Raw genomic sequence first — 19,399 nt, forward strand, 5'->3', positions numbered from 1 at the left:
AGATGTAGCAGCACTCCGTTGCGAGTCAGACTATTTGTCAGTCGATGTAGCAGCAATTTGTTGCGAGTCAGGCTATAAGATAGTCGATGTAGCAACACTCCGCGCATGATTTACAGTAAAAAAAATAAAAATAAACATTTTATTAAAAAAAATAAAAATAAAAACATTGTTTATATTGTTAAAAACATTTAGAATGTTTTTACAAACATTCTGGTCAATTAAATTTGCGCTTTTTGTAAAAAAAGATTAATTTGTAATTAAATTAATGGTTTATACTTTTTGACAACACGCAAATGTTTGATGAAAGTCAAAAGTAATTAAAAGTGACCTATTTGTTGGCATAAGAATCATTTTTTTCCTTCTGTACTCCCAAATGCAACAAACTATATATATATATATATATATATATATATATATATATATATATATATATATATATATATATATCAGGCCTTGTTACGAGATTTCGCTGCGTAGCGAAAATGCGTAACGCATTTCTAAGTAACTCAACTCAGCAAATATATTTTGCATCGTTAGAAGTTATATTGCGTCACTAGCGTCTTTTTAAGTACCGCATTGTAATTAAAGTTATTTTATTAAAGCGTAGCGCAAAACTGCTGAACACGTAGGCAAATCGCCTTTTTGTAAGCAAAATGCAAGCTGCGTAACGCTTCTTAACAAGGCCTGTATATATATATATATATATATATATATATATATATATATATATATATATATATATATATATATAACATCAATAAAATTACTCATTGTGTGATTGATAGTGGTTTTTTTGCTTGTAGCGCCTTTAAAATATTTTAACATAGCTTACAACAAAATTAAAACTACTTTACTATGGCATACAATTTGAATGAATGGTTTTTATCAATAATTCAAAATTGAGCTCAGCTTGTTTTAACTAATGAGTTTAAATCCTCAAAATCAAATATAGTGTCCGACAGGATTCTGTTCTTGGGCCTTTACTGTTTTGTTATGTATTAATCATTAAACTCCCTTGATGATAAAACAACATTTAAACTCATTTGTTTAAATGTTGTTTTATTATTGATTTATCATTTGTTTAAAAGTTGTTTTATGTAAATAATAAATCACAGCTTTTTAAAAAAGTTAATTCAGATACCCACCATTTTATTCCCATCATTTATGGAACTGGCTGAACAGTTATCATACTTCTCTAAATTTCAATAAAACTTATTATAAACAATCTTATTATTAATATTATATAATTATATTACATATTAATTATATAAATATTACTTTTCACCTTCCAAAAAATAAAAATAAAAATCTTCCCCCTTCTTTCCATTCTAATGTGATTCGAGCATCAGATTAGTAGTATCAACTTGATTCTCTTAGAATCTAAGAGAATCAAGCTCATTCCAAGAGAATCAAGCTCATTCCAAGAGAATCAAGCTCATTCCAAGATAATCAAGCTCATTCCAAGATAATCAAGCTCATTCCAAGAGAATCAAGCTGATTCTAAGCAAATCAACTTGATTCTAAGCGAATCAACTTGATTCTAAGCGAATCAACTTGATTCTAAGCGAATCAACTTGATTCTAAGCGAATCAACTTGATTCTAAGCGAATCAACTTGATTCTAAGCGAATCAACTTGATTCTAAGCGAATCAACTTGATTCTAAGCGAATCAACTTGATTCTAAGCGAATCAACTTGATTCTAAGCGAATCAACTTGATTCTAAGCGAATCAACTTGATTCTAAGCGAATCAACTTGATTCTAAGCGAATCAACTTGATTCTAAGCGAATAAACTTGATTCTCTTAGAAGTTGCATTTGCTGGCGCAGACAAAATATGCATCCTAACTTGTTTACAACAACAAGCAAATTCAATAATATTAAGAAAGCGTGACTAGGTCTCTGGTTTTTTCATAGTTAACAAATGCGTGACGCAAAAGAATATTTTATTAACAAAATGAGAATTACTTGTTTTTAATGTTTCTTTTGTTTCAAAGTTACTCTCAACATTTTCCAGGCATTAGAATCTTGCTTAGAGATTTTATCAAAAGTATAAGTAATTATAAAAAAAGTATAAGTAAAGTATAAAGTATAAGTAAAGCCTTGTTTATTTAGTGATTGTTAGTTTAGATAGTTTTGTTTAAAAATAAAAGAAACATACTTTTATAAATAAATTTTTATAGTCATGCTAAAAACAACAACAAAAAAATCAATGGAGTGTTACCTAAAATAAATTGTATATAAAAAAAAAATTTAGGAAAAGTTGGAAAACAAAATTACAGATTACATCAATAGTTAATGAAATAAAAAATAAAAAGTTAAAAAAACAGATAAAAAAATAAAAGGTTAAAAAAACTAAACACAAGATAATCCACTCTTGGTTACAGTATCGATATTGAGATCATGTGATATTGGTATCAAAAGTATCGATTATGTTAGTGTCGTTTGATACCGGTGTAATGCTTTACAGAACCCATATCGACATCACGCGATACTGGTATCGAAAGTATCAATTATGCTGGTATACTTTGGTACTGATATCAATATTATCATTTGGCATCACAGCTCAGGTTTTTGCAAGCACTTGTATTTTATTTTTATAAACGATTAGTAATTTGAAATAGTAAATTTACATAATAACTGAGATATATTGGAGCGATGAGTGGATTTTCATAGCGCAAAAAAAAAAAAAAAAAAAAAATTTAAATAAATATTACTGAGGAGCAAATCAATGTGTATAAGTTAACACAGGAAAACAAAATTTTTTTTTTGATTTAGATAAGTTCTGCAGGTTTGTCTAAATTTTCTTTTGTAAATAAATGATAATAAAATAATTTAATAATAAAAGTTTATAGTTTTATTAGCGTAAATTTAATAATATATGGTTGAATAAATATAATTATCAAGAATATATAATTATGCATTTGAAAAACAAGAACTTAAATATAAAAACATAATTAAAACTTAAATAAAACCAAAAAAAAAAAAGAATACAACAAAATGGAGAATATTATAAAAAATAGTTGTTTAACATTAAAAATTAAAACTTGAATAAATTTTAGTGAAAATCAATTAAAAATTAAATTATTGATTATCATTTAAATAAAAAAGTAAAAGTAATTCTTATGTAAGTAAAAACATAAAATAAAAAAAATTTCAAAATAAAAACCTTGTCTCCCCTGAATACTTAGTAAAATATATTTTTAGATCAATAATAGATCATTGCTGTAATAATTTGATTGTAGTTTATGTTAAATTATTCATATAAAAAAATCAAAGTTTTAAAAGACAAAACTTAAACTATCCAGTATAATTGAACTTACGTCTGACCAAGAAAAGCAACATCAAACCAAAAAGCAAGACCATGTAAAGTGCCAGTCATGAGCATCGTGTAATGTAAAGGTATATGAATTCTATAAATTGAAAAATAAAAAACGATTTTTATATAATATACTACTACTACTACTACTACTACTACTACTACTACTACTACTACTACTACTACTACTACTACTACTACTACTACTAGTTCCTTCAAAAAGTGAACTAGGGCACATTAGTAAAATTAAATTAGACAAAATAAACAATATTATTTAAAAAAAAAAAATTTTCAGCAGTGGAAAAATTTCCCTGATATTGCAAATTGGTTTTCTAAAGTTAGTAATAAAAATGAATGCACATTTATACAATTTAATATTAATGATTTTTAACCTTCAATTAGAGCAGAAATTTTAGAAAAATGTTTCCACAAATATTGTAAAAGCGTTTTTAAAATTAATAGGAAAACATTTACCCCCTCCTCCCCTTATAAATCGCACAAAATTTTTAACAGAAATTCTATTAAAGTAAGGTATAGCTGCACAAAAACTATTCAAAGAATCATTAAAGGCTACAATTATGCATTGAATAATAAAAATGAATTTCTTAAAGAAAAAAAAATACTGAAACATGTAATTGCAAACAAAAAATTGATGCCCTAGGAATGGCAAATGCTTATCAAAAAATATTATTTACAAATACATTGTTTCCTAACAAAATAACCCTGATAAACAATATATTGGCTTCACCAAGGGCGAGAAGAAAAAATGTTATACCAACCACAATCTTTTAAATATAAAAAATACTCAAAAGAGACAATGCTGTCAAAATATATTTTTCAACTTCAAGTAAAAAAATATTTTTTTAACTAAACTGGTCTATTCTATAAACTGTGCCTGCCTATAATAACATTTCAGAAAAATGTATACTATGTTTACAAGAAAAATTTGTAATTATTACTCACTTGGATCAAGAAAAATTACTAAACAAAAAGTCTGAACTAATTTTTAAATGCAAATACGAAAATAAGTACCTATCAAAAAATTATTAAAAAAAGTGACCAAAACTATAGTTATACTAAATTATTCTAAAAAAGTATTTTCATAATGATTTTTTTAACTTTAATATAGTTGATGCAACTTCTTGGTTATAAAATAACTAGAGTTATTATATAATTAAGTATAACAATTCCCAACTTCTTGTGAAAAAAAAAACTTTTTCAATAATTTGAATTTTTTAATGTTTAGATATTCTTCCTGATGAACCTAATAATGATAAAACAAGTCGTTAAAGCAAAAAATTAGATAAGTGTTTTTACTAATTTTTATATATATATATATATATATATATATATATATATATATATATATATATATATATATATATATATATACACACACACACACACACACACACACACACACACACACATGTTTGATGACAAAAAATACTTTTGTTTTACAGGGGACAACACGGCCAAAAATTCAGGATACTAAACAAACAACAAAAAAACAGAAAGTGTTTTATAGGAAAGGAGAAATTTTCAAAAAAATTATTGTGTAGATAGCCTTATCTGACCGTGGTATGCCCAAGCCATTGTTTAACACTTCCAAGGCTGCAGCAATTAATTCATCGATCTATATTGATGAATGTTTAGAAAGATGTTTTCTTCTATTCATTCACAAGTACATGGAGACTTTTACTATTTATTTTGGCCAGATTTAGCAAGTTCTCATTATTTAAAGATTCTTCAATTTGGATGGACCAACATGTCTATTACGTTGAGAAAGAATTTAATCCCCTAAAAGGGCCTCAAGCACAACCAATTGAAAACCTTTGGGGACATTTGGCACAGAAAGTTTACGAGGGAGATTGGCAAGCTTTAACAGAGCAAGTTTTGATCGAATTAAATTAAAACTACGAGAAATCTATTTAAATTTCTTACAGTCACTTATGAAAGGCAAAATTGAGATCAATTGCAGATGGTGGTGTTTTTTATTTAAAAAAAATATAATAATAGTTTTTTTTGATTTATAAATAAGTTATTGACGTTTTTATTTTGTCCAATAACTTACGCATCACCCATTATTATAGTAAAAATATTTTTCAAAAAAAATTTTTTAAAGTGATAAAATAATGACTTGAAATTGCAAATTTCAAGTTAACTTAATTTAAAGTTATTTAGAGTTTAAAATTATTTTATTAATTTATTATTAAAATTATTATTTATTTCTATAGAATTGCTCAAAAACAGTGAACATGAATAAAATTTGCACATAAAAATGCCAACATTCTATTTAAAAACTGTTAATTTTTGAATATAATACTTAAAGATAAAACAGAATCAGTGAAAAAAACGGTATTGTTAGATTAGAAATGGAAATTAATCTAACTATGTTAAACCATGTACTAGTTAACTTATTAAACAACATTTTAATTTTGCCAAATATTTCTCTTCAAGTTGTAAAAATAGTTACAATTATTAAAGCTTTGTGAATTTCATTTATTACTTGATGAAGTTAATGAAAGATATTCTGATTTACTGTTGTACAAAAATGTATGTTGTTTATTCAGAGGGGTGATTTAAAACATTTTAGTCACTAAAATACTAAAATCATAGTCTGGGCGGCTGGCCCAGACTATGATTTAGTATTTTAAGATATTTTTTTTTGAAAGTCTTGAAGGGTTTAGATAAAAGAGGCAATTTTTAGGGCATTTTGTACCATTTTAAAACTATTGCAAACATAAAATTTTGATTTTTTTAAAATATTTATATTTATGGAGACTTATTTAATCTGATTAAAATGCGTTTTATACTCAAAAAATTTTTTAATTTATTTTTTAATTTAAAATTATTTATTTTATAAATATTTAACAAATAAAAATACTTGTACACTTTACATTTGTTCTTATTTTTTTAAATAAAGTTTTAAATTTATTCAGTAAATACTATGTTTTCTTAAAATATAACTTATAGTAAATTTTTTTTTTAAATTATATATTTTAAAAACTAATAAAATGCCATTAAAAAAAAGAAATTTGTCTTGCTTTAGCCTTCTGCTATACTATTCTTTTTAAAGTTCCTCCTACCCTATCAACGGCTCCTTTTCCGTGGGCTGTAGCAAAAAAATTCCACTCGAAAGTTGGAATATTAAGTCACTACTTTAGGAATTTTACCATAAAGCGGTTTTTAAATTGAGAAAACGGACCATCACTCCAAAACGGTACTTTGTGTAATTGAATTGGTTGTGTAAGCCTTTAAAAATTATATTACAAATGTTTTGCATCCCTCAAAGATAAAAATAAAAGATATAAAAATTGAACTGTTTAAGAAAAATACCTTTAAAGTTAATTCAAGGAAAACACTGACACATGTTTTGTTGTGATCATTTTTATCTGTTAAATAAGCAACCATATTTTTCAAATCTTTACCATAAACAGCAATAGTGAAGATTGTTATTTGAGATTGTTTCCAATAAGCACTTTGAACTTGTTCTTGATGAATACAGCAATAGTTTTGGCTGAAATCAAAGTGTATTAAATATTCACCATCCATAATATTATTTATTTGGTGGCAATAAACAGACACTTGGTGACATTTAACTAAATGGTAAATCTGAAATTGAGGTAGCATTTTCAAAAACTTTGTATATGTTGCATATAAACACTGTTTGATCAATCCTATGGTAGAAAATTTGTAAACTTGTCTTTATACCAATTTATGTAACTGACTTCATTGCATTCTTCGTTTTGAATGGTTGGCAGCATTTGGTTGTTAGGACAGTTAGTACAAAAACTACATGATAGTAAAAGGCAATCTGGAGTGAGAGAGCTGCAAAGAATCCATTTGTTTACCCAGTTTGTGTTTTTCACAAGGTTCAAAATTAAGATTTGAGGATAAAGTGTTGCATATATTAATAAAACTTTCATGAATTAGACAACAGCAGGTTTCAAGAGGCATCTCTGAATATGTGAGTATTTGAGCAGGACAAAATGCACAAAATTTGGAAAATTTTATCTCTATACCAAATTCTTCTGTGTATATGGCATAACATAGAACTGTTAAATTAATTTAATTGAATTCCTTAATTTAAGTAACAAATAACATTTAAAAAATTTTTCACCACCAATTTTTATAAAGTCTTTCATACCTGGAGTCCATCGAGATATATCTTTGCAGCTGTAAAACTCTAGTACACAATCGAATACACTAGGATGCGTTTTTTTATCTTTGATAAATTTGGCAAAGAGATGTTTATTTCTATTGCTAACTGCTTAATTATATAATCTTCTTTTTGTTGCGACTTTACTAAAGCCAATTCAACGCGGTTCACAGCACGAGCTTCTGACGAACTTGAATGATAGAGCTTTTTGAAGATCTCTGTATTTATACTGTCATAATTAAGCAAGCTCCTTTTTTTTTTATTTGGGCATTGTTTTAATATTTATGTTTTTTGTGTTTTTATGTAGAATATGTCAAATAAGTTATTTTTTAAATTAGTTTATAACCTTTAAATACACAGTTATATCAATTATTTAAATTACTCTTAATAATATGTGTTTTAATTAAGATTTTTTGAATTAAATCTTCTTCCTTGACACATTTGAACATCTAAACGATGGATTTAAACATTGAAACGACACATTTAAACATCAAATATATATGCTAAAATATTAAAAATAGCTACCGAATTTGGAATATATCCTACACATGCATAAAAATAAATGACAAAGTGAAGATATTTTTTTAACCCTTATGTATCTGTTAATTTAATTAAATAAAAATCTATTTCTATTTTTTTTTAACATTTAACAATTTTTTTAAACATTTAAAAATTTAATTAAACAAAAATCTATTTCTAATATTCAGTTTAAATATTTTTGAAATATGACAATCTTAAATGGAATGACCCTACTGTGTTTTGACAGAATAATGGAAACGCTGGTAAAACACTTGCTCAGCTGCGCAACAAATTACTACATTTGTAAGATTTTGAGTGTTCAAGATTATAGTTTTTTCTTTTAAATAGTTGTATATTTTTTTGTCATGGATGATATTTAGAAGTATATTCCAAAGTTTAGGACCATAGTGAGATAATGTGTCCTTTCAATTCCAAAATAGAGGAGAGTTGGAATAATCTGTGAAAATATTTGTAAATATGGTGCGCATAATAATAAGAAGAATTGTTTTATTTTGGAAATTTTGCTCATTATATTGTAGCAGTTTTTAACAATCTTAATTATTTGTGTTTTTAAAGATAACTCATTTTCAAGTATTACACATAAACTTTTTGCAACAAATCTAATGCATTCCTTGTTAACAAAAGTATCTTTAATAATAATATCTTTTTGAATGCTAGGTGATAATAAATATTTTTGTTTTCGATTGGTTAATACATAAGAATGACTTAGTTATCTATTAAGATCCAAGACATTTTGGTATATCCAGGACTAGTTTCATTACATTAAGGAAGGAATGCTTTCAAAGTTCAATGACCATCTGAATATCCAAAAAATTTAAAAATTGATTATGTTCAGATATTTGTATAGTGGTTTCATAGATATTAATGAGTTTTGGATCCATGACCTTACAATTTGGATCTTATGGTTAGGGCTTGGTAAAAACCGGAGAAAATTAAAAACTGGTTTTTGGCATTTTCAAGTTGTAAAACCAGCTAACCTGTTTTTTTAATTATAAAAGCATATTTTTATTATTGCTGTATAAATCCAATGTAATCTACAGAATATACTGACTTTATTAGACCTGTAAACTAAGGAAAATTTTTCATACTAAAGCCAAAACAAAAAATTGAACTTTTTTCATTAATTATAAAACATTAACTTTTATCAATGTACGGTTTTCAGTTTCGAGAAAACCAAAAAAAAAACAACAGTTAACACCGGTTGCCAAGCCCTACTTGTGGTGCTCCATATTTGACATTTTGGTTCATGGAATACGAGTTACCAATTTTAACTTTTTAGATACAGTTAACTAAAAATAATTCAAACCACTTGTGAGATTTCTACAAAAATTAAAAAGCAAAGAAAAAACAAAATTCTCAGATTGTAATAACAAATTTTTTTTCTTTTATACACAATTAAACAGTTGATCAGTCTCAATGCTGCATATTGTCCAAACTAATGGTTCCTTGGATACTTAGTGGATTTAAAGTGCTTACAATACAAAAGCTAAGGTATTTTTTTCAAAAAGTCGACAAAGAATTTCAAAAGAATTTTAAAGAGTCATTTTTAAAGAGAGAGTTAAATCATTTAGTCCATAAACTTTTATACTATTTATACTATTAAATAATATGTTTACAGGATTAAAATTGAGAAACTGTTAAAGAAGCGGATGAAATTAAAAGTTTAAAGATACAGATCAAATTCTTCTAAAATAAAAAAAAGACATTTATTTGAAAAGCAACTTAATAAAGTATTTTGGATTGGAGTATGCCCTCATGTTATGTTTGAGGAAAAATATCAAAAGATAAAATGAGAAAAATGAAACACAAGAAAGAAGATATTGCATTCTTAAAAGACCAACATTTTAAAAGAAAAGGAGGAAGATATAAAGATATTCTGTAGAAAAAAATATAAGAAGCACACCTATATGCAGATAAATAAAATTTATCAGCAGAATTATATAAGAATGATTTAGATCTAAGCTCTTCTAGTTACACAAGTGACAGATTAGGCAAGGAAACAGATATTTGATGGAACAGATATTGACTATGATACTAGATTTTTTACGGGGATCCTAATTTTCAAAGTTCTGTTTTTCATTCTGAAAATATTCTTCAGTCAATAGTCAACAGCAGTGGAAGAGAGTATAACACCCTACCAACATACAGCATTAATTAGTACACAAGCCTTCCCAGGTAACGCATGTGTTTTTTGTCTTGTATGTCCACCCATGAGTATTATATTTTAGACAACAGGTCATGGTCATTTGCAAGTTTTACTATATGTGTTGCTGAAAAAAGTTTTAAAAACAAAGAAGGGAAAACTAACAAAATAGGAAATTAAAATAAACTTAATTAGAAAATAATAATTTAAATAATTTGTGTACTGTTTTTATTTTCAGCAACAAAATTCAGTAGGTCAAAGCAAAAAAAAAAAAAAAAAAAAAAAAAAAAAAAAAAAAAAAAAAAAAAAAAAAAAAAAAGTTTTTAACATTAAAAAGAATGATTTTCCAAAACTTTTTTTTTTTATAAAAAAAAAAGCGAAAATATAAACTGCCACCTGTTTGTAAAATATATTTGTATAATTTTAATGTAAAAAGTATATATTGTCCCTACAAGAAAACCTCTATGTAATGCACGCGTATACTTATATAACTTTTTGTATTATATAAATATATCTATTTTATTTTAAGTATGCGCACTGTTAGCTCATTTGGATAAGGAGTTATCGTCATACACGGAATGTCCATGGTTTAAATCGCTCAACTGTCAACATATTTTTTTTGTTTTCCTTTTAAATACCGCTGATCATACATTTGCTTTGTAAACAATTATCTTTTCTTCTTTATAATTTTTTTGTTCTGTGTTTCTGAATGATACACATCTCATCACATTCAGATTTCTTATACCATTTAAGCTTTTCAGTGTATTTTCTAAGGCACACACACACATACATAGTTTTTAAGCTTCAATTAGGTCATAGCGTCTACACATAGCCTTAATTGTTTTATATTACCTTTCTTTTCCTGTACATTTTTTATCTCTAATATTTTAACAGAGACACGTTTCTTTTTAACATTCGGCTCTGCTCGTGTAAAAAAACTAAAAAATTTAGGAAGAGGTTAATCTTGAAACACAGACATGCGTTTATGAAGTTTACGCCTCATCCAAATAAACTAAACGTGCATATAATTAGGAGAAAATAAATACAATTATATAATACAAAAAGTTATACATAGAAGTATGCGCATTTATTACATAGGCATTTTTATAAAAAAACAATATATACTTGTTACAGGGTTCGTAGCCAAATATTTATATGAAATTCCCTGAGTTTTTTGAAAAAGCAGATGAATTTCCCTGACCATTTTCAACAATGGTTTTTATAAAATGTTTAAAATTACTATCTACTGTAATGGAAATGCTAATATTGTACATGCTTTGAATCACAAAACTTATAAAACTTAGCTATTAGTTAAGTTGGATATTAGTATGGATCTTATTATACATGTTAATATGAATCTTATTATTAAGGATGACTAAGAATGAACACAAAGAAAAATATAAGTTTCAGAAAAAATAAATGGGTAGCATCAACAAAAACATAATAGTTTAATTTTAAACCGAGTAACTTCTCAATCAGAATTCCCTGACTTTTCTGTGACTATCTAAAAAAAAAAAAAAAAAATTTCCCTGACTTTTCCAGGTTTTCCATGACTATAGTCAAAATTAATTAATTTTCCAGGTTTTCCAGGTACAGTACGAACCCTGTTGTTACAATAAAATTTTACAAACATATTTGCAAACACATTGCAATTTATATTTTCAATTTCCTCTTTTAAAAAAAAATTTAAATAAAGGAAAATCATTCTTTTTAATGTAGACTTAAAACCGTTTTTTTTTTGCTTCGCCTTATCTTATTTTGTTACTTCGCCTTATCTTATTTTGTTGCTGAAAATAACAACCACTCTAAAGAAACAAGAATAAAAACAGTTTTTTTTCTCGCCTATTTAAATTTCTTTTTGTTTCCTATTTTGTTAGTTTTGCTTTTTTTGCTTTTGAAACTTTTTCTTTTTTGAAAATTTTTCCCCAATGAATAATATTATAAAACTTGCAAACTGCCATGACCAAGTTGTCTAAAATAAAATACTTGTGTGTGGTCATACAGAACAAAAAACCGCATGCGTTTCCTTGGAAGGCTTGGTACATGTTATTAACCACATAGATGGAAAAATAATTAATGAATTAACGAAATTAATTAAGAAAAATAATTAATGAATTAACAGTTTAATAAAGATGGAACTGCAGTTTTGGTAAGAATTAACGAGAAAACAGAACTACTTGGCAATCCTCCGATATATTGTAGTTGAGGGGTAATCAAAAGCAAGATATTGAGGAACTGATAGAGTTTTTTGGATAAAAAGATAAGGTTAAATATCTCTGTTACACATTGACTGTATTTGCATGAGATTAATTCAACAAGTTCAATGTTGATTGAATGGAGGCATTATGTAATTGAGTGTCACTCAGCCCATTTCTGGAATATTTACCCAAGCAGCAAAACTTTTGGTCCAGAAAAGAAATAATTTGAAATTCTAAAACAAAACTGAAGCAGTATAGATTTTAAAACGAAGGAACTGAAAAAAATAACAATACCACCTGGAGCTAGTAAGCGACCGGGCTTGATATTTGACCGGGGCCGGGGCTCGGTTTGATAAAACATAGCCGGGGCCAGGTTTGTGACCGGGACTGCATCACTATCGATATTCCTTATAAATATATTATTGTTATTTAAAATTCATGATATATTTTATATAAAGGTATATATATCATCGTCATCGTCATCATCATCATCATCATCATCATCATCATCATCATCATCATCATCATCATCATCATCATCATCATCATCATCATCATCATCATCATCATCATCATCATTATCATCATCAAGCATACAGTTGATGATGATGATTATGATGATGATAATGATCATCACTATCATCTTAATCAGCGGCATCATCATCATCTTCTCTGACACACACTATAAATATAATTACTACTCTCATACTCTCTCTAAGATCATTGCTTCTTTTCCTATCTTTTAAAGACACCATATATCCATCTTTCTTTCACCATATATCTATCATGTTCTTTCTTATTTGTCATTGTAAATATTTATGAATTATATTATATTTGTATATATTATTTTTGTGACTTTTTCTTATATTTTCTTAAACTTTCATAACAAATTTTAACTTGAACAAAATAAAAAAAAACAGCAGCAACAACAAAAATCCAGCCCCGGCTAGTAACCCTTGCAAATTGTGTTTGTTTATCTGGGGCCGGATTTGCAAAAACCTCTGTTTTTAGCCAGGGCCCCAGTCACTTACTACCTGGAGCATGGATATATAATCATAGATTAGCTGCTGTTCAGTTTTGCAATAATGTGACCTTCAAAAAAACGAAATTCTTACTTTTATTCATTTTATTTCTGTTAATTCTAATTTTTTTAAAGTAAAAATTATAACAAATTTTAAAATATACCAAAAACTATTCAGGATGGAAATATAAGAAAAGAATGAGAAAGTTGAACTTACTTAACTTCAAATAATTTCATATTTCACTTTTCACTTATAAGACCAGTTCACCATTAAAGATTTGTGGGAAAAGGTTTATACTTTTTTTTCTTCTCAATTGTATATTTAAATAGATGAAATCGCAAATCTGACTGACAAATATAAGTAAGAAACAACTGGTATGGATTTATACATTTGTTTTTTCCATACAAAGTGGTTTTTAAAAGCTTTGTTAAGTTCTTTGGCAACGACACTTTATTTTTTACAACAAGTTATTAACAATTTATTATTTTTAATTTTAGTTATTAGTTCTTTTTTACTCCTTAAATTTTTATAAGCCTATTTGTTTAAATGTTTATTTGTTTAAATGTTTTATATAACATTTTAAAATTTTCATTTAAGGCACCAGACTCCCATTTGAAGGACTATTATGAGCAAATATTTGATGATTCTATCATGAGATTATTGTCATGTTGACTTCTCACAACAAAATTTATTTTAGTTTTGACTTTTTTTAGATGTTAAAAGCGTTGATAGAAAGGAAAACTTTGTCAGGTTTACATTCTTTTAATCTTTTATTAATTAGTTAGAAAGCTTATTCTTGAAAACTTTAAAAAATTATTTTTAACAATTTTTAAAGTCTTTTTTGCTTAAATTGTTATGGTTTGTATTTAAAACAAGGCAAAATTCAAAAACTGAAAAATGTATTAAACATAAGTGTGGATTTGAAACCACAGAAACGTTAGGATGTTGATACTGAAGAAACCATACTCAACCACTCAGCTATCATCTATATAAGTCTAAGTGTAAAACAAATTATTTCATAAATCTTTTATACTAATTGCAATTAATCAATACTTTTCAAGCTAATTACTCAAAATAAGTGCAACTAAATAATATAATATAATAATAAACAAATGTATTATTTGTAAATGTAAAAAATCCACTTATATACAAATGTTGTACAAATTATGTACAAATATCAGTAAGTATAAATGTCAGTAGATAAGTTGAGTTTGCTGGTCGCATATGGTACTAACACTTTTATAAAAAAAATTAAAAAAAATAAATAAAAAGTAAAATAATTATATTTTTAAATCAAATTATTTTTTATTTAAAAATTATATCAAAAAAAAAAGGATCTAATATCTAAACTGCTGATAAATAGCGGTTAGTGCAACAGGTACCGAAGTGTTTAATATATACATATATATATATATATATATATATATATATATATATATATATATATATATATATATATATATATATATATATATATATATATATATATATATATATATATATATATATATATATATATTATATATATATATATATATATATATTAACTTTGGTAATTTTTTGGTAATTACAAAACTATTATATTTTTAAACTATTTTAACTATTTTTTAATTAACTAAAGTAGAAAATATGTAAAGTTTTTCTATATATCTTTTTTTATTGGTTATTGGAAAACTATCTTATTGGAAATAATTAAAAAAATACTTGAAGCTTATATAAAATATAAGTTTAACTTGCCATGACTCTCCCTTTTTAGTAGATACCTATTTGCTAAAAGTTACATCACAATTTAACAACCAGGCAAAGCTGTTATTAAAACAGCCCATTGTCAAATATAATATATAATAGATAAAAATTTATTTAACTTGCAACGACTCCTGTTTCAGAAGATATCTGCAGTTAAAGTATTTTGCCTTTTTTAGATTAAACTAAATTTGGTAAATTTTCAGATGTATAAATAGATGTACCATAACAATATAACAGTAAACAGTGATTTTATTTTAGGAATAATTGAATCACATTAATTTAAAAGATAAAAACAAATACTTGTGCAATTGTTCCTCTCTTGTAGTCAGAAAGTTAGTGGAATGAACAACAGGTTTCGCCATTAGAATTCTAACATCAAATGTATCCTGTATTTACGAATAATAACACCAGAATTTCTAACCAAATTTATAAAAAAAAATCAGTATTGTGTAATTAAAACTGAAATACAAATAATAATAATGATGTAAAATATAAACAATAGGTTTATGAAAATACATATTTACTCTTGCTTTATTATTTTTTCATGTTTTATATGTTCATATTAGGTTTTATATGTTCATACCATGTTTTATATGTTCATACCATGTTTTATGTGTTTATACCATGTTTTATGTGTTCATACTATGTTTTATGTGTTCATACCATGTCTTATATGTTCATACCATGTTTTATATGTTCATACCATGTTTTATGTGTTCATATGATGTTTTATATGTTCATACCATACTTTATATGTTCATACCATGTTTTATATGTTCATACCATGTTTTATGTGTTCATACCATGTTTTATATGTTCATACCTTGTTTTATATGTTCATACCATGTTTTATGTGTTCATACCATGTCTTATATGTTCATATGATGTTTTATATGTTCATATCATATTTTTATATGTTTTATATGTTCATATGATGTTTTATATGTTCATATGATGTTTTATATGTTCATACCATATTTTATATGTTCATATCATGTTTATGTTTTATCAACTTCTAATGATAATAATACAGGGCTCAAAATATCAATGAATTTGCAAATGTTTGTTAAAAAATAACTGAAAAACAAACGCCACATTTCTTTACATTTATTTGCTTAAACAGTGACATTTGCTTAAAATTTTTTTAAATGAACACTTTACTTTAGCGTCTTGACTGAATCTTGTTTTTCTGCTTGTTGGAAAATGGCATTGTGATGCCAATTTTAAAAAAAGTCTAGAGAACATTCTGACCCATCCAACTATCCTTTGATCAGTCTTATACCAGTTATTTCAAGGTCTTTGAGTCTTTGATCAACAAACTCTTAACACCCGATCTTGATTCAAATAACTTACTGTCAGACAAACAATATGGCCTTTGATCTTCTCACTCTATGGTTGACTTGGTAAATACTGAAAATTTTTTATCGTGGATTAGATAGAGGAGGCGAGGCTAGGGCTACTGATCTTGACATATCTTAGGCTTTTGATAAAAATTGGCATGGTGGTCTTCTTCATATCTCAGAAAGTTTTTGGGATTATAAAATCATTTCTTTCTAAGCATTTTATCAAACTCATCCTTGAAGGTCAACACTCTTCTTCTTTAATCTCACTTCTGCAACAGATGGGGGGTTGCAGTGGCTTGTGAATTTTAACTCCAAAAAAACTTAGTTATTTACTCCAGCTATTGCAATACTGTCAACATTCCTTTTCTGATAAATGACAACCCTCACTGAGTCCTCTTCTTTATTATGATTATTGTTATTACTGACCTCTCATGAAAACTATATATGCTTGAATGCTAAGTAAGCATCTGCTAAGGTTGCATCTCTTTTTCACCATCATCTTACTCTTGATTCCATTCTCTACCACCTATTTGTTTTTTATTTGAACTCCAGTTCACTTGAGTTGATTGACTGTTGAAGTTATTACTAATGAACAAAATGTTATTTTTTTATTTTTGTCAAAAAATATTGAAACAAAGGACAACATTTATTTAAAAAAAAAAGAAAAAAAAAGGATTGGTCAATCCCAGTATTATTTATAAAAATTTTTTCAATTTAAGTGGTAAGAAGTCATCACACCGCACTGAACTTTGAATCTCAAGAGATTCACAAATAGCTCTTTAATAAAAATGGCTTTGCAATTTAAGTAACTTTTTTTCTTCCATAAATCAATATTCTCTTTCCAAGTTTTGGCAAATTTAACTAATTCAGTAGGTCATTTTTTCATAAAAGAACTATTGATGCTGCTTCATCGTTTTTATTATACTATTTCACCTATGCTTTTATAAAACTACTTTGATTTTTCTTACTGTTTCACTTATTTTTTTGTTTGCCATTTACATAGAACAAAAAAAATATCTATATAATTATTTTTAAGGAATTTTGATCAATTGCTTAACCCATTAAGTCCCAATTTATTTTAAACAACATATTTATATTTTATTTGAGATATTTCCTATTGTTTTGAGTCACATTAACAAAATAATAATATTTATTTTATTATATATTGTTGTATTAGTATTTTTTTAGCCTGTACTCGTTTGAGGACACTGGGACAATATTTATAAAATATTTTAAGTAATGAAAAATTCATTATAAACAACCTTTATTTGCATCATAGAACCATAAAAATTAAGTAAATACACAACTATTGTACATAAGAATGTTAATGTTCAAGGTCTCATGTGATATGGAGGGAAACAAGAATTACACAAAGTTACATTGCATTAGTTACAAAATGTACAGGGTTTAGTTGTACAGAATCTATGTTGACATCTCTGATTTTCACTTATCAAAATAGAATGACTTTTTTACATCAAACCTTACATCTGAAAGCACTTTACTCCTTAAAGATAACATTTTCAGTCCTTCCTTTTTCATGTTTTTGATGTGATCCCAGTTTCAAATATGGCACTGCAAACTGCCTTCTGCACTCTTTCATTGAAATTGAATTACTTCCATAAACGATATTATAAATAAAACATAATTGTAAAATAAAATAAAATGTAATTGTAAGATATAAGATGTAAGACGAGTAAAGAGGCACCATTTTCCCCCTCTAATTGTAATTAAATGTTTTTCCAGGAGCCAATCATGTAAATCTCCAATAAACTTATTATAGTTATCAATTGACGATGGTTGGGGGAGGTAAATAAATTTCTTTTTCTTTTTGCAGTATTTTCTGATTTTTACTTCAGGACTAATAAAGTAAAAATTCATTCCAAGGGTTACACTTCTATTATTATTTTATCTAATTATTGTGACTTCATTCTTTTTATCGAATTTGAATTCATAATAACCTTGTGGATTTTTTTCAACCATTTTGAAATGCTGAACTTGCAAGTGCTGACAATAGTGAGCACTTGCAAGTTCTATTTTCTCTGATGGTACCACTTGCACAAAACCCCTTATCCTTCATTATTGTCAATATATGAAAGCTGGTAAAAAAGTTATCAAAAAATATTTTATGATTAGATGGAGTCTCTATACCTTCCAAACAGTTGAGAACAACTTTTTTACCTAATGACAAACTATTACTCAAATTAGAAGAAGCTTTTCCACCTAATAAAAAATCGTAACAATACCCATCCGCACCACACATAGCCCACAACTTATATCCAAATCTTATGGATTTTCCTCTGATTAATTGATTTAAAAAGTTTCTGCCGTAATAACATACAACTATTTTATTAACTGACAATTAGGAATGAAAATAACATTTTTAAAACTAGCATTTATTTTATCAAACAGAGGTCTAATTTCCAAAATTCTATCATCTTTATTTTGATTTGCTTTTTTGAAAGTGTATTATAGATTTCAACTCTAAATATTTATTTCTACTAAATGGCTCTTTAACTATTTTCATATTCCGACCAGTAATCTTTCTGACTTGGCAATGTATAGCCAGATAAAATCAGAAGTCCAACAAAAGTTTTTATATCATCAATTGATACATGGATTGACTGTTTGTTTTTATATTCAGATGCGTATCTCCTCATTTCTTCAACAATCAAACTATAAACATCATTAGAAAAAAAACATTCAAATATTTCAAGAACTGAAAAACTAGTTCGCTTTTGAGATTGTCTAGAAGGTTTTTCTCAGAATTATCACTGAAACTACTCTACTGAGGGTTTGAATCTACCTATATGTGATTGAACTTCTTTGACTTCTTTTTTGGTATTGCAATTGACTCACTTTCATTTTCATCTCCAGTTTGATTATGTATTTGAATCTCACGTTGTCCTGGAACATCACTTACATCTAAGC

General features: G+C 26.4%; 1 protein-coding gene across 2 annotated transcripts in view; it reads right to left on the reverse strand.

Annotated features, from left to right (window-relative positions):
• LOC100214978 (histone-arginine methyltransferase CARMER) overlaps nucleotides 1-19,399 on the reverse strand; it is a 77,513-nt gene that overhangs the window by 14,796 nt on the left and 43,318 nt on the right. For both annotated transcript variants that reach the window (XM_065801123.1, XM_065801122.1), the window contains exons 12-13: nucleotides 15,429-15,514; nucleotides 3,322-3,411 (exon numbers count right to left, since the gene is read on the reverse strand). In XM_065801123.1, the coding sequence (XP_065657195.1) occupies nucleotides 3,322-3,411; nucleotides 15,429-15,514 (176 nt within the window). The remainder of the gene's footprint in view (nucleotides 1-3,321; nucleotides 3,412-15,428; nucleotides 15,515-19,399) is intronic.

The sequence above is a fragment of the Hydra vulgaris genome, chromosome 07, assembly GCF_038396675.1.
Source record: "Hydra vulgaris chromosome 07, alternate assembly HydraT2T_AEP".
In the NCBI taxonomy this organism is placed as follows: domain Eukaryota; kingdom Metazoa; phylum Cnidaria; class Hydrozoa; order Anthoathecata; family Hydridae; genus Hydra; species Hydra vulgaris.